Below are 25449 nucleotides of genomic sequence, written 5' to 3' on the forward strand. Positions count from 1 at the left end.
CATGAGCTAACTGTCCCAGTCCATACCAGGGACTTGACAGGTTTGCACACAGGCAGCACCTTCCCAGTATGTGTAGACATACATATATGCAAGAGGTCAGTGCATATCCATGTATCATAACCCTTTCCCTTGTACTACCATAAACTCAAATACTGATTTATATTCATTTATTGTACTGTAATATGTATTTCAGTCATATCCACCGTTTCTGTTCTGACTACTTTTCTCCAATTCCACCTTTGTTTTTTTGAAAGTCTAAAATTTCCGAAAAGAGAAGCTATAAATGTATCTTCTGTAGATCCCTCCGAATGCAGAAAAACCATGTGGGTCTATGATAGACAGGACAACCAGAATTGCAGAGGTGAAGTACTGTGCACTTCAATGATTAAAAAGCCATATTTTCAAAGAGCAATGGAAAGATACCAAACGCCTGCCAGGTATCAATATTAAACCCATCATTTGAGATGTATGTATTTTAATCTTGGAAGAAAACTAGTGTTCTACTCACAGGCAAGGTGACATCCTTAATATACAATCCAGAAGTGTCCACAGTTGTGCATTTTTCAGTAGGCTGATTCAGAGGCAAGAAAAAATGGAAACACTGATTAGCAGCAGAATGGGATGTGCCCCATACACAAGCAGCACATCATTCGAGCAATAAGAGTTTGCACAAAAAGATCTCATCACAACTTGCCACATACATTTCAAAAACGCACCTAACTCTGAGTTGGGCAACCAAATGTGAAAACTTATCCATAACCATTTTGGTGACTTCTTGACAGAATTTAATTTCTGAACATTAAGTGCCCTGAAATCAATGGATGGAATCCCTCTGGACACCAATAGGAATTGGATGAGTCCTTTAGTAAGTGCTAATTGTGTTTTTAAAATATTTCCCACCTTTAAAATACAGTCATATCTGTTTGGACTATAAAGTGAAAAATCTACAAGACTGAACAAAAAACTATATTGCCAATAGGCTTCTATATAAAGTTTAGCTGATCAACAGTAGTATTCACTCTTGTATTGTACCAAACTAGTCCCCTAGAATCATAGAATAATAGGACTGGAAGGGACCTCGAGAGGTCATCGAGTCCAGCCCCCCGCCCTCAAGGCAGGACTAAGCTCCGTCTACACCATCCCTGACAGATGTCTATCTAACCTGTTCTTAAATATCTCCAGAGAGGGAGATTCCACCACCTCCCTTGGCAATTTATTCCAATATTTGACCACCCTGACAGTTAGGAATTTTTTCCTAATGTCCAATCTAAACCTCCCCTGCTGCACTTTAAGCCCATTATTCCTTGTCCTGTCCTCAGTAACCAAGAGGAACAAATTTTCTCCTTCCTCCTTGTGACATCCTTTTAGATATTTGAAAACCGCTATCATGTCCCCCCTTAATCTTCTTTTTTCCAAACTAAACAAGCCCAGTTCATGAAGCCTGGCTTCATAGGTCATGTTCTCTAAACCTTTAATCATTCTTGTCGCTCTTCTCTGTACCCTTTCCAATTTCTCCACATCTTTCTTGAAATGTGGCGCCCAGAACTGGACACAGTACTCCAGCTGAGGCCTAACTAGTGCAGAGTAGAGCGGCAGAATGACTTCACGAGTTTTGCTTTCAACACACCTGTTGATACAACCTAGAATCATATTTGCTTTTTTTGCAACAGCAGCACACTGTTGACTCATATTCAACTTGTGGTCCACTATGACCCCTAGATCCCTTTCCGCCATGCTCCTTCCTAGACAGTCGCTTCCCATCTTGTATGTATGGAACTGATTGTTCCTTCCTAAGTGGAGCACTTTGCATTTCTCTTTATTAAACCTCATCCTGTTTACCTCTGACCATTTCTCTAACTTGCTAAGGTCATTTTGAATTATGTCCCTATCTTCCAAAGAAGTTGCAACCCCACCCAGTTTGGTATTATCTGCAAACTTAATAAGCGTACTCTCTATCCCAATATCTAAATCATTGATGAAGATATTGAACAGTACGGGTCCCAAAACAGACCCTTGCGGAACTCAACTTGTTATCCCTTTCCAGCAGGATTTAGCACCGTTAACAACAACTCTCTGACTACGGTTATCCAGCCAATTATGCACCCACCTTATCGTGGCCCTATCTAAGTTATATTTGCCTAGTTTATCAATAAGAATATCATGCAAGACCGTATCAAATGCCTTACTAAAGTCTAGGTATATGACATCCACCGCTTCTCCCTTATCCACAAGGCTCGTTATCCTATCAAAGAAAGCTATCAGATTAGTTTGGCATGACTTGTTCTTCACAAACCCATGCTGGCTATTCCCTATCACTTTATTACCTTCCAAGTGTTTGCATATGATTTCCTTAATTACCTGCTCCATTATCTTCCCTGGGACAGACGTTAAACTGACCGGTCTGTAGTTTCCTGGGTTGTTCTTATTCCCCTTTTTATAGACAGGTACAATATTTGCCCTAAGAACACTGAATTCCAAAAGGTGCTAAATGTCCATACCTAACAACTTCAACTAGAGTTAAAAGTATTCAACACTTCTGGAAGTTCCAGAATGAAGAGCAACAAAGCCATCTCTTGCAGATCCCATGTAATGCAGAGAATTACACTTTTGGTCAGAGAGAGCTGCTGGCAGTGTTTAATGACAGGCGTTCACCTTTGTGTTGTCAATCATTGAGGAGTTCTATTTTCATATAGGAAACTGGCCAGCTATCAGTATTACACACATCCAGGTCTTGGTTTTTGTCTAAGAAATGGAAGTGGCACTCTACTGAACACAAAGGTGAGAACCTCATCACTTGATCCAGTAACAATTATGGATATACTTTTGTCAGCAAGCTGATTCATTGCCAAGAAAGAATATTAAAAAAGGAGGCAGGGGGGTGCAAGTGGGGAGGTAGTCATTTGTTACATAAATAATAGCACCAGCCCCTGGGGCCTTGCTCTAGCTGCCTTCTAGGCCTTCTTGTAACATACATGTTCAATACTGATGGTGATCCCCTGAACATGTGCAGCATATTGCTACAGTGATCTGAAGTTATAAGAAAAGGTCATGTCAAAACTTGACACATTTTTCAAAAGTGAACCTGTTTTCAGAGCTGCGTGATCCAGGGAGAAAAGTTATTAATATTTTGGGGACTTCTAAACAGCTTTTTGCCTTTCCATTTTATGAGCCAAAAGTTCAGTACAACAAGTACATTGAAGACAGTAAAAAGACTTGCTTTGGACTTCAATGAAAATTGAATCTGACCCTAAATCCTGCAGCCCTACTCAAGCTGAACTCCAACAATGGGAGTAAACACTCCTGAATAGGACCTTGCAACTACCATAGTGGCTTTGTTTTTAAACAGGGCACTGATTCTTACTTTTCTTGGTTATCCTCCTCAGTGACCTTAGCTAGTGCAATGAAGAAGTGCTGGGTTGCCTATATGCCATAAAACCATTGCCTATGCAAGCCAAATAACTCACTATTATAAAAAAGCTGGCATTCGCTTATAGCCATAGTAATTATAATCAGCAGATACTACAGACAGCCTGAAACAAATAGAGAATGAGATATAATATATGAATTTCTGGCTCCACAAATTGCACAATCTCTCTCCTCAGCATTCTACTTGGCCCAACATTCAGTATTATCTTTCTGTAATGATGAGTTACACATCAGAAAATAAGGCCAAGAACATGGTACTCGAGTTAACACAGGAGTGGAGTGGGTGGGCAGGTCTGGAAAGAATACAAAATTAAATAAAAGCACAGAACAAAGACAACTGCAAGTACTTACCAAATTAAAAATAGCTATGATCAGCAAAGCACCGATAGTGATGACTGCCAATGGGACTCTCACTAGAGGCACTGTTTCCACCTTATCCAGAATAGCACAAAGGTGGTGTGTAGAAGGCCAGTGTTCTGAGCAGCATTTCTATAAACGAAACACATTAGTCTTACCAAGATGCATTCTAGGAAAGCTTTAATGTGCCAAGAGTTCTAATTCTAGATACATTTGTCCATTGCACAAACAGAAGTCCAAATACACAATTAATCAATCAGAAGGTCACAACAAGAAATTATTTCGTGTAAATATTATAACTTTGCTAATTTTGCTTTTATATTTAAAACTAAAAACTTAAATAAGAGACTGAATAAAATAAACCAATCATTCAACAACAACAAAACCTAACCTGCACTTCCTATTACAGGAAATATCTCTTTGCTAACACATACATCTCTACAGAAACTCAGGATGTCAATGTGTAGTCGACTACACAATTAACTGATAAGCCTGGGGTTATTGTTTAATCCTATCAACTACACACATTTCTCTCCCCATTTGCTGCCTCTGTATCAGAGGCAGCAAGCATGGGCAGCAGGTTTGTATAATTTTTGGTGGTGCCCCATTAGCCACACCGCCTGGCCCCCATTAGCCATGCCCCCTGACCTCCATTAGCCACGCCTCTGGAGATAACACGCTCGGGGCAAGATGGACACATGACCAGAAGTAAAAGGTGTCATGTCACCCCTCTCGAAGGCCTTTTCCCACCATCCTTCTACCAACAGGGATTAGTTTGGCCCCCACCAAACCCCCCTCATGCAACTATCCTGCAGTTGCATTAACCCAATATATGTGACATTAACTCGGGGGCAGAGAGGCTGGAGGAAGTGTTCCCTCTAAGGCTATGTCTACACTTGTGGCTTCTTACGCAAGTACAGCCGTTCTTGTGCAAGAACCCACAGAGCATCCACACTGCCCGCCTGCTCTTGTGCAACAAAATTTACTGTATGGCATGGTAAAAGAGGGCATCTTGCGCAAGAGCTACTCTTTTCTAACAGGTGTAAGCTCTCTTTCGCAAGAGGGCAGTATGGATGCTCAGCAGAGATTTCTTGTGCAAGAAACCCCTATGACTAAAATGGCCATCGGAGCTCTCTTGGGCAAGACAGCGTCCAGACTGCCATGGATGCTCTTGTGCAAAAGCACGGCTTGCACATGGCAGTGTGGATGTGTTCTTGCACAAGAAATCGCCAGTGTAGACATAGCCTAAGAGTTTCCTCCCATGAGCAGAATGAATTTTGTGCTGTGCACCTGTACTGAGTTCATGTGGCTTGTCTGGATGTGTCACTGTGGCACCCAAGTTATTAATAAATATTTTTAAACCTTTACCTTTTCTCTCTGCTGCCATGTCTCCTCCCCTTGTTCCATCAGGTCCCCTGGTGCCTGCTGCTCCTCCCCTCCCCCCCCCCAACTCCTCACCTTCCTCTGTTGTCCTGACTCCTGCCCTTCTCACTGTCCTCAGCCCTCCTGCGACCTGCCCCCCTCCACCAGCCCTTCTCTTCCCCTTGTACCCACTCCTCCAGTAGCCCTACTCTGATCATGTGAGCTACCCTCTTCATCCCCTCATCCTTGCGGGGAATCTTAGGCAAGGTGGAGGGGCGGCTCAGCACTCCACAAGAGGCATAGCCTCGGGCAGAAGGGGAGCGGGGGGCTCAAGCAGCCAGTCCTCAGTGCTGCCCAGAGCAAACACAAAACTCCCTTCCCTAGCCCATGGAGCTGCCTGGAGCATGCCGGTGGTGATGTGAAAGGGCCACTCCAGCTGCCACCGCTCCTGCATGAACAGCAGCAGCAGCCAAGAGTCTTTGGCCCTTTTGAATCGCTGGCCCTGAAGCAGTTGTCCCCTTTCCCACTCCCCCCGTAGGTGGGCCCTGAGTGGGGCTTGCAGGGCTTGAGTTAAGAAGATGCTTAATTGTGAAGTAGAGGTTTGGGCTTGAGCAGCACCTCTCAGGGTTTTAGATCCTGTAATGCAGCCCACGCTCAACTGTCTCTGATGTCATTAAACAGCCCTGTAGCACAAGACCGGCAAACCTGTGTCAGCTGGCACTGGCCAGCCAGGGTTTTAGACAACACAGACATACCATAAATAGTTTGATCTTAGACCCTGGCTACCTAAGAGAACCATCGCGGACGATGGGGAGGCTGGACTGAAGGAAGTTATCTCTTGTACATCGTAGGACTGCACCCTGTTTTTTGTGCAGCCTTTTTTAATTTTATTAAAAACATTGTTTGCATACATTTGGTAACATACCCATTGATCACAGCACTGTCAATTCAAATACTAGTAATTTTACTTTCTAGGATTCTAGGTTTGCTAAGGACCAACTTTAAGAACATTACCTTTTATCTAGCTATGGAAATGCCACCATAACAAGCTTATGAATTCTTGTAGTCAATCAAGTCCTAAAATGATTATGCACTCAAAAAATCCATTTCACTTTAATGACACTTAAAATTACAGGATCCATAATCAGGATTCCTACCACATAGTGTACATCTTCCAGAAAACGTGACTGCAAGAACAGAAAGAACTTTTAAAAAATCCAGTTCAAACTGTGTTTACAACTGTAAAACAGCACGGAGGAATTACGATAAAAATTTTCAAATGTGGGGGCCGGACATTAAGTCCCTAAATGTGTATTTGAGGCACCTAAAAATGAATGTCCTGACTTGTGAGAAGTGCTGAACATCTACAACTCCTATCAAGGCTCAGAACCTCTGAAAATCAGATCATTTATATTCTGATGCCAAACTTTAACCACTTTTTGAAAATGCTGGCCTATTTCTACTTACCAGGCATTTATTAGCAAAACACACACACAAAATAAGCAGAATTAAGATGGCTACAATTCCAAATGAACATGCTATTTTTTCTTTTCTAAAACAGAGAAAGGAAAACAAAGTTAAACAGAAGTGTTATGCAAATTGTCATAGTCTAATTACAATTGACCAAGTTACAGTCAATAATGCAGTTTTCCTTAACTAAAATCAGTATCATTGCTGTTCTTTTGGCATTAGATGATCATGACAAAGGGCCTTCCATGAATGTTTATTGCCTTATCTTGGCAAACATTCACTTTCAGGTTTTCCACACATTCATTCAAATCATGTGTTATTACCCCATTTATAAATCACAGAGCCATCATTAGTATAACAGCAGAGAACAACAGTATGGCAGAAAATTTAAAATACGGAGGAAAGTCAGCTGTCTCTAGAGCTGTAACAAACCTTCCCTGGCCTCAGAGTCCTATCAAGCAACTATATTAATAATGGCAGCCACGATCAGATTAGGGATGTAAGTGGGCAGTAGAGTTGACTACTCACATTTCCCCCAACTTGCTGCCTTTGTATCAGTGGCATCAAGGGGGGGGGGGGGGGGGGGGAGCAGGAGCCAGTGCTGGGGGAAGCCAGCCTAAAAGCTGGTCCCCCCAACACATTCTTCACATTGTGTCCCTGCCCCCACGCACTGCTGCCTCTGGGGGACAGGGGAGGCTGCCGCAAAGCTTTGGGGGGGGGGGGCAGGGCTGCTGGAGCCTGGCTCAGTCCCAGCTTGTGCTGGGTCCAGGATGTACCCCGACTGCAGCTCTGCAGTTTAAATGTAGTAGAAGCCAAGCTGCCTGCCCACCTGGCTCTTACTACATTTAAGCTGCAGAGCCACAGCAGGGCTATCTCCTGGACCCAGCACAAACTGGGACTGAACGCCTTCCCTTATCGATTAATCATGTAGTCGATAAAAATTCTATCGACTACACAATTAGTGAAATACCTGCATCTTAATGTCCCTAGATCAGATAGCAATACTAGAGCTAATATTACTAACCAATTCACAATCCTGACATTAATCATTACAAGAGATGTGTGTGGTAAGAGTTTCTTTCCTAAGTGCTCCACAGCCAATTACAGGTGTTTCACCTTCGTCCCTCTCATTCACACTCTCACCAAATCTGACCTTCCTCCTCCAAGCATTTCGTAAGTTGTTTCCATCCTGATTGCTTAAATCTTTGTCAAAATGTGGGCCATCTCTATTTTCAACTGTTCAACTGCCTCTTCACTAGGCTCCACAAATCTTACCACCAGTCTACGCAAGATGCCACTGCTACAATTAAGTTTCTCTAATGAATACAACAAAATGAATGTCTAGCAGGTTCCCAATATGAATTTATAGTAGTCCCCTAAGATTACACTGTTTTGTTGAGCTAGTCACTCCAAGTTCAAACCCCTCATTGATTTTCTCGGTCCTTCCACATCAAATTCAGGCTTCAAACCTTCCCAAACTGCCTACTCCTACTCTCCTATGCTCATCCTCAATCAGTAAGGTGATGGTCAGAAAAATCCCCTTCCTTGTTTAACAGGTCTTCTCCCTGTGTGTACTGAGCAGAGTTACACACACAACTAAGGAAGCACCATCCACTTAGATTAACGCAACTGTCATGGTTCAAGCACAAAACTAACTATGATTGCAACATACTAACAAAGAGCATGTCACCATTAAGAATGAATATGTATGTAACTTATTAGGCCAGCTCTACATTAAAAAGTTAGGCCAACCCATCCACATCATTCAAAGCTATGAGAAATCCACACCCTGAGTGACATCTGTTAGTCTATAAGGACTCCTTGTCGCTTGTATAGGTAAACCTGTGACATCAACCAGGTAGATGACTCTAGGTGTATGGAAGAATTATTTCATTGACCTGGCCAGAGGCAGAAGAACGATACTAATGGCAGAATCCCTCCTGTCGCAGAAGTCTGCATGTCTACATTGAAACACTACTATCATGATTTAACTGTAGACAGAGCCTTAGCTACAGCCCTTCAGGATGAGCTGGAAGAGCTGAAGGCACTGTTCACATGTAAGCAGTGTTTTATCCAGAGAATCCATTCAAAACGTAAAGAAGTGCAAAACACCACCAACTTACTTTGGCATGACCAACATCTGTATCACAAATATACAGAGCAAGACAAAACTAGCACAGGCAAAGTAACTCCTCAGTCCAGGGATGGGGATGGTACGATACTGAAACAAAGATTGGAGTATTTAATAAGGCTAATACTTAAGTTTATTTTTTGTAATGTAATCTACTACTTGAATTTTTAAATTCTACTGATAAACAAATTTACCACAAAGTATCTTTACACTATACTATTAAGCCAAGAATGTCAAGAGAAACCAGATAAGATACACATTTAGGCATCTTTGAAGAAGATTCCAGTCCAGACGAATTAGTTTCTAACCAGCTGGTGACAGCTAAAGAGGTATAGTAACTGTGCAATAGATTATTATACAAAATGTAATAGCAATGGGATAGTGAAATACTGTATACTTAAAGATTTGAAATTCAATCCTGCGTCCATTTAAGCCATGACTCTACAATGACTCAGGATGTTTTCAGTATCAAGGATAATGTTACTATTCATACAGGTACATACTGTACCATTATGTTGATGTATAATGAAATGATGTTAAAAAGCAGAGTCCTTTTTGCTACAACATATGTAAGGCACATTTTAAATACCTCTTATAGCTTTTTTATAACAAAGATGTTCAAATGAATGCTGGGCCCACTGCCAAAACATCTATTGACTTCAAAGGACTGAGGTTTAACCCTAGATTATTAACAGGTTCCTTTTGTCCATATAATTAATGTTACCAAGAAGGAAGGAATAATCCAGGTGAACCAAGGCATCCGCATTACATCACATTGCTTAAAATGCATTTAGTACTGCAGTCACCTCAGGAATCAACAGTCACTGTAAGGACATACTTTCAATTTCAACTGTCCTTTCGTGTATCTGAGAAGGTGTGTCTACACTGCAGCTGGGGGCGAACCCCCCAGCAGACAGACACAAAAGTGATAAAAAAAATACCCAGGTGAACAATGGTGTCAAGTATCAGAGGGGAAGCCGTATTAGTCTGGATCTGCAAAAGCGACGAGGAGTCCTGTGGCACCTTCGTAATGAATCTGACAAAGTGGGTCTTTGCCCATGAAAGCTTATGCTCCAATAAATCTGTTAGTCTATAAGGTGCCACAGGACTCTTCATCGCATGTGAACAATGTAGCACAGGTGGCTGCTCAGACTAGCCTCCCAAGCTCAGACTCAGAGGGTCTCAGGCATGGGCACAGATGGACAAGCTATACAGCAGCTGTATCACAGTGCCCACACTGCTACTGTTAACGTTCTCAAGCAGAGATAGTGCATGTCTGTCTCCCTAGACTGGGAAGCATGCTCCCAGCTCCCATGTAGACACAGTCTTTTATCTGAAACTTAGGATAACCCAAAAAATTGCTTTCTCTCTTACCTCTTTTTCCAGTCCTTTTTCTACAAAAAACAGCGAGCCTCTATAGAAGTAATCTGATTTATTACACCATGGTCTGCATTGAAACAGAAACATGTTTCACAAAATGTATGCAACAAACGTAACAGAATGCAAAAATCACGTGTGTCATGTTGGATTCCATGGTTCACTTAGCCAGAGGCTTGTTTACGATGGCATCATGCTTTTCTGAACAGCTGGCGGAGTCCTCCAAAAGCCTTTACATTTCAGCTATTGATTTTGGTAGTACAGTAATCAGTACAAAAGGAATCCAATCTGAAACCTTCCTGGCTGGGTACCCTGTCATAAATGTGACAGACGGACTGGAGATGTTACAGATGGACTGGAGATATCCGATCACTTCTCCCTTCACTCTGCAAACCTGCTATCTACTGTGTGAGTGCAATTTCACCAGCCTTGCCAGTCCAGTAGGAAGTGATAGATAGCTCCCTCTCAACTGAAATTATTCTATGTTTGCATGAATTTCCATGCTAGAATTTATTTTAAAAGATACAAAATACAGCTCTCATCCGCTTTTTACAGATATACTGTACCAACTGCTGGGCTTGCTACTAGCACTGATAATCCAAGTACCATCAGTGAACTGCTCCCAGCAGTTATCCATGTGCTCCTGATCTCTTCCTACATGTGCTCCACTGCCTCACCCTCTGAGCTTCCAACACATCCTATAACTTTTATTCAGCCCATTACATTACAAAGTGCTGGGAGAATCTTAAAATGTGGAACGTGCTCACACTGATAAAATGCAGCACTGAATAACTGTGTTGGACATTATCTATTTTCAGTCAAATGTCTTGTTTTCTCACAATGAACATTTGTCTATAACCTGGTTGAGAATTTCACAATGGAACTATATTAAGCTGTGCTTTAACACAGGAACTCAAGTTGCAAACAAGGAAAAAGGCACACAGGCAAGTTGCTTTTAAAATCTAGAAAAACATTTAAAAATGCATGTACATAATGGAATTGAGACCCTCAATGGTTGACATCATTTCATCATAAGTATCGTCTTCCATCCTTCCCTTCTGAGACATATTTCTAAATATATAAAGAGAGACACAAGTTATTAAGCATGAAATCAATTTACATCTTTGAATGTGATATTTCGTTGCTCAGACTTCTGAAACATGCTGCTGAATACATGCACAGCATGCATTTTTACCAGACACTTAACTATTACAAGTATCCTCAAAATACATCAAAATAACAACATGAGCTCCACTATAAACCCAATAAACTATTTAAACAAATATAAGTAATTCCCATACTTTATGACAGACTAAACCAAAAACAAGAATTATCAAAGCAAAAACACAATTACTTTGTCAGTTCTGAAAAATTTAAACAAATCTTTTTTAAAATGATTGGGAACACTCTCAATTATTGCTAATATGAAAGTCAAAAAGGAATGGCACACAAAAGTATACATTTATATGAGGTTACCCTCCCTCACACAAGCACCATCTCACTTTCCTACAAAAACAAAGATGGAGTCAGCGAGGAAATATTAGGCCCTCAGGGGCTCAAAGTGACAGAACAAATAGAGAAGCATAGGGAGGAAGAAGGAACTCACTTATAGCTTACAAGGGAAGAGGGACATAACTTTTCTTGTCTAGATCCATGCAGACTAACACAGAGAGACAGAGAGAGATTGAATGTAATACAACAGCTCTAAGCAGATTAACCTCAAGCAAATTAATCATTCAAGACAAATCATTTTGAAGGCAGCCTTCTGTCCAGATGAAAAATCTTCTTACAGAAGTTTACATGAGAAGTCTGACAGGCCAAATTTGGTGTGGCTGGTTATTCTGATGAGACATTAGCTGCAACATCCATCATTCAGAAAGAGTTGGCTCTAACTTAAAAAAGCAAAAGCGCAGGTAAGAAGCATCTTGCAATTAAATGCAACATTTAAAAACTGGACTATACAAATTGTTCTACTTTAGATGAATATGAGGCCTGTATACCCATGAGAAATTTTAAATGTCTCTGACACCTCTTCATCTTGGAATGATGATGTACCATGGAAATTAGAAACCAAGAAAAACACCTTCACCTAATAAGAGAATGTATAAGAAATGGCCAAAGCTTGCTACTGTGGATGACAATAAAGAGGAAGCAAAGAGAGACTGCCTGGAAAAATTCTGTCACTGACAAGTTTCTGGCATGACTATGCCATACCAGAACACCAGGAGGGAACAAATAAGCCATGCAAAGTTCAAAACTAGTTTTAGGATTTGCAGGTTCATGTGACCACTGCATTTGACTTAATTAAACATTTCTGTAACTGAAAACCAAAGTTATTAGTGAATGAAGACCCAATACTCTTCCTGATAAACAGAAGCAGGTGCAGTGCATCTGAAACTGATCTAGAGTGAAAGCTCTCTGGGACAGGTACTGTTTTACTCCTTCTTTGTACAACAGGACCTCCTCCCAATCTAGAGCTTTGTGTTTTGTTTGTTTGAATAAAGTCACATAATTACAGCATGTCACATTATAATGGGATCACACAGTACATAATAATGGTGCTGGACTTACCTATCTGAAGTCTTTTGACGACCTGTAGAATTCAAATGTATCTCCTAAACAAGAGGATTTGAGAATGAGTTACTGCTCATAAACTGTAAAAAATATTTGCATGTCTGGTAAGAGAAAGCTACTTAGACACAGTGATACAGCACAAGTAGGAGGAACTGATAAATCACGCTGCAGCTTTGTTCCCCACTAGTCAAGCAGAGAGGTGCTGGAAAGGTGTTGTGTAGAGCATTACATTTGATTAGCATGTAAGTATGGGTTAGCTGAGAGCAAGATGCATCTCTTTCATTTCCTTTTCAGAGCCAGAAAAGCAAAGATTCAATCACCATGCCACAGCTTGGTATTATGTAATCAGTGATGGGGAAAGGAGGAGGAGGAAGAGTTAGAGATGCTATCTTTCAGATAAGGCATTAAAGTGAGATCTCTTTTGGGTCTAGTGGGTCTTCAGGTGAAAGTTAAGATCCAAAGAGGACAGACAATAACTGATGCACTTGAGACAACATCTCTCTCAGTAAGAGGGGTTTAATGGTTGATTTATTTACTTACACTAGGTGCACTACCATGGCCTCCATTCAGCAAAGCACTTAATCAATCAATTAAAATGAAGCTAGACATCAACAGCATTTACATGTAACTAAAGTTAATCATGGTCTTAATTACTTGGAGGAATCAGAGCCTAAACGGCTACCTTTAAGATCCTCTCCCAAATTCCAGGAGTATGAAAAGAAGAAGAAGAATTCCTGTTTTATTCTTCACATTAGCACTGTCAAGTTAATTAAGGTTCTCACTGGGAAAAGCCCTAGTGGCCTCCTCCGGACAGGGCACCATCTTCAATAGATCCAGAAACTGAAGCTGGTACAGGATGCAGGAATCCTCTAGTTACATGATTAACTTTCCATTCATCCTGTGCTCTGCTATCTGCATGAGCCTATTAATTTCTATTGATTTTATGGTGTAGTTATACTGATCACTGATGTGTGTGTGTTTCCGTCCCGCATCCTATCCCTGAACTCAATGTTCCTGTTTACGACTGTGCGTGTGCATAGCACTGGATGTCCCCAGTTGCCATAATGGTGTTCTCTGAGGGCACATCTACACAGCAGGGCTTAACTCGAAATAAGCTACGCAAATTGAACTGTGTCAACTATGTACTTATTTTGAAATAGGAAGCATCTACACAGCACTTATTTCGAAATAGAGCACTTTTCCTCCTCGTGCAATGAGGGTTACAGGAGTCAGAGTAAGAAGTCCTCTATTATCATCACCATCAACAATCATGGGCTCAACACCCAAAGATGTCTAGTGCCTCCCTCACTATTTCCTTCCATCTTTCCCTATCCATTGCAGAGTGGCTTAGTTTCTATAGAAGTAGTCCTCTAGCTTGACAGTATTTCAACAATATTTTGAAATAACTGCCTGACGTGTAGACGTGGACTAAGTTATTTCAAAATAACACTAGTTATTTCAAAATAATGTTACTATGTAGCACTTCAGAGCAGCATTCACACACACACACCCCTACAGGGAGTAAAAGTACCAATCCAACCATCACCTTTCTTTGCTTCCTACTTGGAGTTGACGATTCACTGCTCACACTTTCTCTGTGGTTCAGATGGGCAAAGGGCCTGGCTGCTCCCCAGGACTCCAAATAACGTGTCATACGGACAGAGGCTCGCATCTTCAGCCCATCGTTCACTCGTGTCTTAGGGAGATGATTATTCGATGTTCGCTGTTTAGACTAAAAGTAAGAGACACACAATTACATATAAAATTACACTGCACTCTGAGGTTCTGTTGCATTTGTACATTTGAGCCACACAACTGTGCAGGACCTTGCTCTTCAGGAATATGGCATGTTATCCTGATTCCCCAGCTCCCATCTTGGTTAACTCTAGTTTAAGCAAATCATAATAAATTAAATTGTCTTAGCTGCTCTCTGAAGATTCAATGTTTGAAAAACTGCTTTTATTCAACCTCCTGGCTTTCTGGACCACGTGTATCTTCACCAAAGACTGCAGATCCTTGCAGACAGATTAATGGACTTCCCCACTGTCAGAGGAAAGTTGCAGGCAGGACAAAGACCATAATCATGAGGTCTTGAGTAAATGACAAAGAACAACCCCACACAATGGTTGGGAGGAAGCTGGAGAGAGTACAAAGCTCAGTCCTGGATTTCAACAGAGATCAGGTCCTTCTGCCACAGATGTGCAGCAAAGGAACATATAAGCCTCTTAATGCCCCTTTATGCAAGCAAAAACAGAAGAAACTCTAGGAATATTGGGTAATAGAAGCAACAGACCTTAGCACACTGATGGATAGTTATAGCCTCACAATTTAGGCATCTCCAGGAGTGGAAAGGCCATTTTAAAAGAGGTGTGTCACATCACAATAATGAGTACACACATAACATAATGTGCCAGTAAAAATCTATTCACCTACATGTTTTTGTAATATTCAGTCCATAATTTAGAACAGCTAAATGAGTTTGAATAGCCATTTCTAGTGGTATCACTAAAGAAAGACATTTGAAAACTGCCTGTAACAGTCCATATCCCTATGTTCACCCTTTTTACAAAACTATAATGCATTTTGTACAAAGCATACCTTCTGAGGTAGCATTTGAAAACTTATAATCTGCTGATCGTTATTGTCCTGGTAAAATGTATAGGCAACATTGTGTATATATATATAGTTGCATTTACACTGTATAACATTCCTGAGATATGTTCCCAGTTCAAAAAAAAGCAGGGTTAATCAGTTTCTCAGAGACAAAAGGCAAACTGACATGTCAGCCAGACAAAATTAAATGGACTATCACCTGGTTGAGTGGCCATTTTTTGACAGGAAAAATTGTGAACAAGAAATGTACATCTTGGCAAAGGAACAGCTGGAAATTCCTGAGTAATTCAAAGACAAGAACTGCTATAAGAAAGGGGAGCAAACTCCCCAAATGATCTCTCCCTTCATCTCTATGCATGGCATCGGCAATACTTGCAAAGCAAAGGTCACCTCATGAGACTGGGGAAAAGATCCAAGCTGAAAGATTCAGCTGGTAGGACTTCTAGACTACATGGTGAGAAAGTGCCAACAGATCCACACACTGCAAACACACTTCTGCTGTATCATGTAGCTCCTTCAAGGGGCCTCCATTCTCTCCCTGCTCATGCAGTAATGCCTAATGCAGCTTGCCACAGTAATAGCTTATGAGACCTGTCTGGAGACTTCGGCAGCTGCTTCATTCACCAGCATACATTTCTTGCTCTCAAGGTACTCAGCTTAACCATGAGATGTACCAGTTGGTAACCTTAGCCCAGGGTGCATAAAAATTTCAGCTGGGTTGGAAAAATGAGGGACAGAAAAGAGGAAAAGTAATCAGAACAGAGGCACCTAAAAACAAACAGCTTGGGATCAGGGGATGGGAGGGGGAGTAAGGATAAAAAAAGAAGGTGGCTGCTATCAGGTTTAGCGTTTCTGACGGATGCGCTAAGTGTCTGTATGCTCTCGTCTTGCTTTTCATTTTTCTAAATTCTATTTGTTAAATGGGCATTTAATAGCTACTGCGGTACCTCAGTATGTTCAGCATTCGAAGACTGGCTTCCAGAGCTACTGTCCCAGAATACAGATATGAGTGAGTTATATAAAGCATCCTAGATAGAAAGCCTAATCAAAACAACACAGCAGACAACCCACTCTTTTTCAGAGTCTACCTGAGGCATGGCACTTCTATGGGGGAACAGAAGAACAGTTAGAGCCGAGTTTCAACAAGAACAAACATTTCATGTTTCCTAGGGCAGGAGTCCTCATAAACAAAGAAGGATCAGTGGTACCAGTCAACAAGGTCTGTGTACAAGGAAATGTAGAGAAGCTGATGTCTAGGTATATTCCTTCCATAAGCAGAATGTCAAATGTTCACTCACACACACACAAACTGTTACCCTGGATGCCTTTTCTATCTGTAGTGTTGATCCAGCCCCAGTTAAACTAGCATATCCAAGGCAGCTCAGGATTGGCTGCAAGGGCACATAATCCATGCTCGGAAAACCCAATAAAGTACAGGAACTGCTGGACTCCATTGCAATGAACTTCACAAGCTAAGCTCTGGATGTGACACAGCAGCGTCCCAGCTCAGATGATATTTCAGGAGGTGCCCCCCGAGTCTCTTTTTTTGCTGCTTTATTTGGTTTTCATTCTAAAACACTCAGAACTGTTACATACCCAGGTGGCTAGTTTACACACAGCCAGATAAAATCACGAAACATGGAGAAAATAATTAGATGATTCCTTGGCCTTGTTTGTAATGCTGACACTGCAGCCTGATATGGGGTAATCATGATAGACAGTGAATAAAGTGAACTGTTGAGGAAGGGCCGATGGTGAATAAGCCCCAGTCTGGCACTGCTTCAGAGATTAATCACACTAGAGAACACTTGTAGAGGTGGATGTATTTTCCATTTCTGGCACAAGAGGAGGATTGAGGAAGCCTTTAGAAAAGACAGAAGATCTCTCTTGGGCACAGAGTCTTAGTAGTTAACAAGTACGCATGTATGGCCATCACCCACAAACATCCCTTTCTGCGGACAGCAGTCATAAATGAATGTTCCCCATTTGGCTGTACTCTGTACTGAGAAAAGAGTCTTTACCAAGGCATCTATGGTGAAGCTACCAGCATGCCCTACACTGAACGCTATTTAGAATGAGCTTTCCTTCAGAGAAGGGCAGATCAATTTCAAAATTATTTGCTTTAGGAGCTTTAGCTGTTACTGAGAAGGACTTTATGGCAGTGCTTTTCCTTTGAAACTCAGGATTATGATATAGTTTAGCTTTATGCGAACCCTTTCTCCATAAATTGGTTTGCACAACACACATACATCAAGTAATATGTAAGCATGTGTTTTGGTCCCTCCCTCGTGGCTGCACTATGTAAGACATGTATAATTCTGCTACTGCCTGTAAGCTTATGGACCTTCATCTCAAGCAGTACGAGGACAGGCTTTTAGATCCAGAGATCCTGCATTCAAACCATACAGATGACACATATGTTCTTCCCCTCCTCCCTGCCCGCTCAGACACTTTAATTATATTCCTGAATTAAAACACACGTGTATATATATTTGTTACAGACACATACCCTTGGGTCAATCACCAAGTAGGTTTTGATGTTCATTGATTTAAGGTATGGGTCTCTTAGGTGTCCATTCCCTTCTTCTACTTCATAAGCTTTGCCTAGGTGATTTAGCGTTGCCTCAGTGATGTGTACCCGGCTAGAGTGGGAAAAAGAACAAAAGCCTAAACATTTACAGAAAGGTCAGTTCAAGCAACTCATTTACATTTCAATGGGCTCCATGGACATTTTTGTGCTTTTCAAAAGCTTTGGCAGACAACTCCAGGATCCTGCTAGCAGTTCAACGAGCACTGCTTATTTGTGATCCTTCACAGCACATTATACAATGCAACTTTATTTGTCTTGTGTCTTTCATACCATGTGTATCCCCTAGTACTTCCTAGTACAAAATAATAGTTATAACGTGAAAGTAAACAGCAGAGGGATAGAGACATTAAGAGGTGCATGCAAGGTAGAAGAAATATTTGTCAATGAAGACGTGTTGACTGACAAGGCAAATAGGCACAGGAAGGTTATTCCAGATGGCAGCAGCTTCAGAGAATATGCACACAGAAAACAGTAGTGAGACTCTGTGGATGGATGAGTCCAGTGCTAGACATGTAGAGAGAATAACAGCAAAGCAGGCTGGAGCAGATCGATAGAGAGTTTAACAGCAGGCCGGACAACTCTGAACAATATTTTTTCTGAAGAAAGCAACAGAGTAGGTCTCCTAACAGGATATACTAATATTCCCCTGCATTCTTTCACACATGAGTTGTCTTGACTATCTGATTACACAAGGTAATTACAATGAATCAGGTATTTATGCAACCCCTTTGTATAGAACTGCTCAATAAAAGAAATTCTGAATAAATGAGTGTGTAATATAATAAAATAACAATAACAATCCCTTCACTTATCTACGTCTCTTTAGCTGTAGATTCATTCTATTTTATAGATGGATTATTTAGGCAGAGAATGATTAAATTATCTGCCCAAGGTTACTCAATGAAACAACTACACAGCTGGAAAGAGAAGGCAGTCACTGGACTTGAAAATGGAATTTGAGAGAGCATACTCATGATTTATCTGATATGGCAAGAAATAAGTTAATGGCAGCTCCCCACTCCCTTTCCTTGCAAATGTGCTCACTGGAAGATAAATCAGGCAGCCTCTGAGACCACGGACAAATCCGATTTCCCAGGAGGAAAGGTAGCTCTCTGGGAATCAGTATATGAGAATGCCTCGCAGCAGGAAGGGCTGAATCCTAAGGAGGGCTGCACCTTAACTTCACACTGACTGGAAATGTTTCTATTTGGTTTACTGGCAACTGGGCTATGAGACTATTTTGTTGCAATTCTTAACTCAGCTTTAACCAGCCCAAGAGGACTTTCTAAAATGAAAGTTTATCAGATGCCCTAAATAGCAATTGTGTCCAGGAATAATTGTAAAATGCAATACAACTCTCTAAAATTAACTGGGGTTTATTCAGACACTGTCACCCATGGAGCAAATTCCTTAGGGATTTCCAACATACTGGCACCATTCAAATGCAACGTCTGCTAGACAGCATCTTGATTCAAAAGTTTCCTAAGCAGAACATTATCATTAACAGCAGCAATTGTTTTTTTAAGCCTATACCAATGGGTCTCAAACTCTTGGACCCACGGCCTACCCCGCTTAATGCATTTTTTCATGGAACACTGGCCAGCCGCCATCCATGATGACAAAATGGGTGCAGGAGGTCTGGCTGGGAGGGAGTATGCAGAAGTGGGCAGCTCTGACCAAGAAGGTGGTTGGGTGCAGGAGTGGCCTGGGGGTCCTGGAGTCTCAGTGGGAAGGAGTTGCTGCAGGTGAAAATGTTTCTAGGCATGAGAAGGATGAGAGGCACTTACCTGGCTCTGCGCTTCCTGCTCCTCCCAAGCACCACCCCCTGCTGCTCCCACTGGCTGTGATTTCAGCCAATGGGAGCAGCAGGGAAAGTCTCCAGGTGAGCTGTTTCCTGCATTGCCATTCCCCCAGCCGCTACTCCCTCTCCTTCCCCCACTAGCGCTCCAACCTCATGAGGAAGATGTCGGGCTGACGTGCCAGTGCAGGCTGCCTGCAAGAGAGTCCCAGACCACTAATGGACCATGGACCACACTTGGAGAGCCTCTGGCCTGTGCAATTAATGCAGCATGCATCAGAGTCAGAAGCAAAAATATCTTCTCTCCTTCACTCAAACTTGCATTGTAGAGTAAATGTCAGTATCATAAAGGATAAGTTATTGTTTATAAAAGATTATAATCATCAGGTCATAACAAGAGCTGGTCATAAAAATGTTTTTAAAAAATATTTAGAAACAAGAAAGAAAATATTTCTACAATTTCTGAAGTGATTAAGGGAGCTTTTATTTGCTCACGGACATTACTTGAGTCTCACTGAAAAAAGGTACAGGCATATCATGCCAACTGCTGCCTCAATGCTATTTTTGGTTATTGCCACAAAAGAGTAAATATGCCATATCCCCTGCTATCCCAGGACTGAAGACAACAAGGCTACTTGCGGTAAGGATTGCAGGCTTCGCCTAAGCTAATGAATGTTGTTTACATCATCCTGTTCTTCAGAAGAACAAAAACTCTAATAAGCTAAATTACATCAAGGGTGATGGTTCAGAGATTTCACTAAAACACTTTCTGATCTTTCAAATACAGGCTGAAATGGTCATCAACATTTAGCTCAGCAACATCAAATGCTTTTAAAAAATTGTTCAGAACCACAAAAAGAAGTGAAGCCACATTACTATGGTTCAAATAACTGTGCTAGGTCAGAAGCTCACGTTTCCATAGGAAAATGGCTCTTTGGGTGCATGTCAATAAAGTCTTTTTTGGGAGTATTTGTACAGGGATTCTGAATATTGAGGATGGTAAATAAAAATTTCATCAGTGAACTAATCATCAAATTATGCCATCAGATCATTTACAATGGCTATTACACTGTAGCGAGACAAAAATCAAATAGCAAAATAAAAAATCCCACCATGCCCAACACTAAAATAGACTAACAAAGTCAGTTTGATATATAGTTCCATTATGTGTGAGGTTTTATAAAGTGCTATTGCCAGTCTAGCTTCTTCCAGTGAAATACAACTTCCACTGTCTTCAGTGACAGCAAGCTTAGTGTGGTCACGTGGAAATCTCACCCACTCTGTATTTTTTTCACAGGCGTTGTCTCGCAAGCAGCCTCCCTGTGATGCCAGGCCCATAACCTCTGTGATGCAAAATGCATCCTTCAGTCGATCAGTATAACTTTTAAAGCTGGACAACTCAGTGCCAGATACATGTGAGAAGTACAGTATTAGCACCAGCATGCCAAACCTAAATGAGTCAATTTAAATAGCAAATTAAGTATAAGCATGTAGAAGGGAACAGAGCAATCGAAGATTTATAATGTGGTTGTGGTCCTAAAACTAACTAAAAATGCCTCTTCTGATGTCCTGGCTGTATTCAGTCTTCCTAGCTTGGGCTCATCCATTAATCCTCACAGTTACACGCAACTTCTCCACTCCCACCCCATGCTGCTGCCTGTGTATCAAAAGCAGCAACATAGGGAGAAGGGGCAGGTGGGAGCCGGTACATAAGGGGCCGGTACATGCAGGTTCCTGCACAGCCTCCTGCTCTCCCCTGCCCTGCGCTGCTTCTCCCACAGAGGCAGCAGCACAGGGGGGAGAGCAGGATTTGGGAACCAGTGCTCCTGCGCCGCACCTCCCACCCGTGTAAATGTAAAACCACTGAAAGTGTCAGCGGTTCCACATTTACATAATAAACACATTTTCACAGCCCTCGTTATCAGTAGAAAACCTGAGTAAATATGTAGCCTTGTAAGGCCTACAGAAGCTGCGTATGTGTTTTCATCTACATTTACAAATACAGGTTTATCTTTATATGCATCCTGAATTAAGTCAGTCAGCATATGATAAAATACAGTTTCTGCGATGCACAAGTTCAGGAGCTATACGAGAAGCATTCACTGACATAAGATCACAGTCCTATAGTTCCGGTGAGAAATTATCAAAAGACATAAATACTTTTCACAGTTAAAGTGGACAGTTTTTGTGCATTTCAAGTCTCCGTTACTTAAATTTAGTGCAGCAGAACCGTGATGGATTCCAGGCTCAACAAAATACACAGGGGCTGGCTTCGAATTGTTTCTGGGGAGCAAAATCCCCATTCAGTCCTAAGCCCCAACCACACTCTACCTCTTTGTCCAAGGCCACACCCCCACCCTGCCTCTTCCTGCCTAGTTCCACCCCTCCCCAACTCCTTTCCATCCCTCCCAGTGCCTCCTGCACGCTGCTGAACTGCTAATCCATGGTGGGCAGGAGGTGCTTAGGGGAGGGAAGAGGGAGGTGTGGCTGCCAATGGGTGCTTTAAACCCTAGATGCATCCATTGAGACAGCTCTTAAGGTACAATATAGGGAAATAATGAAAACAATAAAAACGATCATTGTGGAACTGACGCAGTACCTAAAACAAATATTCTTACCCAGGTATTCCTGAGGATTCCATACGATTAGCTAAGGAAACATCATGAGACCACACATCATATTGCCATTTCCGGACTCCAATCACACCACAAAGCACATTCCCAGAATGGATACCAACTCTCATACTGATATCCACTCCAGTAGCTTCTTTCACTTGTCTTGGTGGGGAAAGAAAAGAGGGGAGAAAAATCATTAGATAAGCTAGCTTCCCCAGATAGATACATTGTTTATTATAGTCTGAGTTCCTCTACTCACTGGAAAACAGATGTGAAACTCAGAATTGCCTAACACAGTAGGAAAAAAAATGTGTTTTATTAAAAGTAACCAAAGGCTTTATGGAGACTTCCTCTAATTTGTGCATGTGAAGCTTTTTAAATTTTGTTGCACGGAAAATACTGTTAAGTCTGGTCTCCCAAATAAAAAGTAGACAAACAGATTGAGTCTCCGCTCACAGCACAAGGATTCAGAACAGCAATTAAGATTAGAATATTCACAAGGCTTAGTTTCATAATGAAAAGCAAAAGGAACTTAAGATGGGATTTTAAAGCAGTGATCTTTGGCTATCCCATTGTATGTTCTCTGCTAAAATATGCAATAAGAGTATTAAATCCTAGGAACTTCAATGTAATTTACAATTAAACCATTTTGTGTTATTTGGATGATAGGATGCAGCTATAGTTTACATTTTGTGAAGTATTGTTAAATAAATGTCCTTTCTATTTGTGCTGTGGATAATAAAGGTTTTAGGTGAAGGTCTCAAGGCAGTAATTGAAAGAGTTGGCAGTAACTTCAGTGTCCTAGCCGACTTTGTCCTCTGTAATATTAGCAACAACATAGTTTAATTACCTTCAACCCCTGAAATTGTAAACCTGAACATGAGAAGGTGCTGGCAGTCAATCCATTCACACTATGTAGCCTTAGAATAGAGCATTACAGAATCTCACATTATTGTGGTAATGGATCTTTGCACTATTGCTTGAGACTTGACCCTGCACTCCTTGTGCATGCAAATCTGCATTCCTTCTGCACGCAAAAAATGCAAAACCAGGCCTGGTAAACTACCTGCTAATCCTCCACAGTACACTTTGGGTACATCTATACAGCAGCGTTATTTTGGAATAACTAACGTTATTCCGAAATAACAAAACGTGCATCTTCACTACAAGCCTTTATTCCAAAATAATGTCGAGCTGGAGGACTTCTTATTCCAACTCATGGTAACACATTTCACAAGGAGTAAGGGAAGTTGAAGTAAAAGTGTTCTTCCTTTGACTTCCTGCTGGGTAGACAGCTCCTAAGGCTGAGTTAAGCTATTTCAATCTAAGCTACGCAATTGATGTAGCTGAAGTTGTGTAGCTTAACTAGACTTTAGCCCTGCTGTGTAGACGTACCCTTTGTGTGCTAAGCAACAGAAATAATAAAAGGTATGGTGAATGTTCTCAATGTGAAGAAACAAAAAAAAATAGGGCTTGTCTACACAGAACTGTCAAAGTGCATTAGAGGAATGTGATTTGCAAAGCATCCTGATGTGTTGTCCCCTACGTAGAGCCTGCTGACACCTTTAAGTGGAATTTCTTCAGTTTGAGCACGTCAGAGTTCTTTATGGATTACATCCTTCTAATGCACTTTGCTGCACCATGTACGAACACAATCAAGCAGATTTTGCAGTTTTTGGTTTTATGGATTTATGATAAATCATATACAACTAAAAATAATAAATTGGCCTCAAAGAATTTCAATCAGCATTTTATTCGATTCCAATTTTATCTCTTTCCTATATAAGCCATAAAGACTCATTATGTTCTGCTCTCGATAGGTATATTTGGTTCATAGAAAAGAGGCTGGAGTCATTCTGACCTGACATATTTAGAGCAAAATAGTGTGAGGGATATAATAGTTAATGAAAGCACTCTAGACCGTCCACACAAAAGTCTAAGAATAACCTTACCCAATGGCTTCATAATTTTTCTTTAATAAAATCCCTGCCCTACATTTTTAACCCACTTGTTTATTCTCTGATTTCCTATAGGTTAAGAAGTCCTTTTCACACAGTACATACTTTATAGCTTCACATATGTCAAGTCCCATTTTCACACAGTTCCGGGCATGAACTGGTAAGGACACAGGTAGGCCTGAGACACAGTAATAACAGTCGCCCAAAATTTTTATTCTCATGCATTCATTTTCCTGCAAAACAATGAGAAAAAAATGTAACAAATAAACACTGCTAATGTGTACACCCAGCGTACACAGCATGGGATACATGACTTGTTAATACCATTTTCAGAATAATTAGGACCCCATTTAATACTGGCTGAAGCAAGAAAACCATTTCCCTCCTTCTACATTCAAAACTCAAAGAGGTTTGTTAGTGATGTTTCTTGTTATCTGCTTCACTCCTGAGTGTTCCTGAAATAAACCATAAATAAAATTAAATCCAGAAAGAAGCCAAAGAAACGACTTTATTACTTCTGAGTCTACTCCAGTTACGTAGTCCTGCATAACTGCCATGGAATTTACCACCAGAAGGATAAAATCTGCTTATCTGCCATTTTACCATAGTTTTTCAAATATTAGAAGCCAACAATAAATTACTTGCCCTGACTGAAGCATTTTGCGAGACTGCTATAGTGGATAAAATACTGTATGCAGTCACTAGACTTCCCAAGACTTGGGAATGGAACCAGGCTTCTCGACGGTTTACTGATAGGGATGTTAGATAGCATGTAATTGAATAGCTGTGTAACCGCAAGAAATCTCAGTGGTTACACGACTATTAGACAGTCACTGGGGGCAGGGCTAGCAACCAGTGCACTCCCAGCCCCCTCGACCAAAGGCAGCAGCGCAGAGTGGCAGGCGGGAGCCAGTCCACAAGGGGAGTGAGTTTAAAAAATGACTTCGTGTGCAGACCAGCTCCTGCCTGCCGCCCTGTGCAGCTGCCTCTGAAACAGGCAGCAGCGTGGGGTGGCAGCAGCCTGCATGGGGGGTCTGAGCTCCCCACAGACAGAGGCTGTTCCCCAGCAGCAGCCCCTGTCTGCAGGGATCTTTGATTCCCCACGGACAGGGGCTGCTGTCATAGAGCAGCCTCTGTCTAGTGAGCCCGGGCCACTGTAGACAGGGGCTGTTCTGTGG

At 41.4% G+C, this 25449-nt stretch overlaps 1 protein-coding gene across 3 annotated transcripts in view; it reads right to left on the reverse strand.

The window, feature by feature from the left end:
* The window catches only part of ADCY7 (adenylate cyclase 7), a 124608-nt gene that overhangs the window by 14436 nt on the left and 84723 nt on the right, over positions 1-25449 (reverse strand). For all 3 annotated transcript variants that reach the window (XM_075940248.2, XM_006121142.4, XM_075940249.2), the window contains exons 8-18: positions 24377-24504; positions 22317-22475; positions 17820-17952; positions 14244-14429; positions 12695-12738; positions 11114-11194; positions 10121-10193; positions 8739-8836; positions 6613-6697; positions 3778-3915; positions 509-571 (exon numbers count right to left, since the gene is read on the reverse strand). In XM_075940248.2, the coding sequence (XP_075796363.1) occupies positions 509-571; positions 3778-3915; positions 6613-6697; positions 8739-8836; positions 10121-10193; positions 11114-11194; positions 12695-12738; positions 14244-14429; positions 17820-17952; positions 22317-22475; positions 24377-24504 (1188 nt within the window). The remainder of the gene's footprint in view (positions 1-508; positions 572-3777; positions 3916-6612; positions 6698-8738; positions 8837-10120; positions 10194-11113; positions 11195-12694; positions 12739-14243; positions 14430-17819; positions 17953-22316; positions 22476-24376; positions 24505-25449) is intronic.

The sequence above is a fragment of the Pelodiscus sinensis genome, chromosome 12, assembly GCF_052426305.1.
Source record: "Pelodiscus sinensis isolate ZL-2025 chromosome 12, ASM5242630v1, whole genome shotgun sequence".
Taxonomy (NCBI): Eukaryota; Metazoa; Chordata; order Testudines; family Trionychidae; genus Pelodiscus; species Pelodiscus sinensis.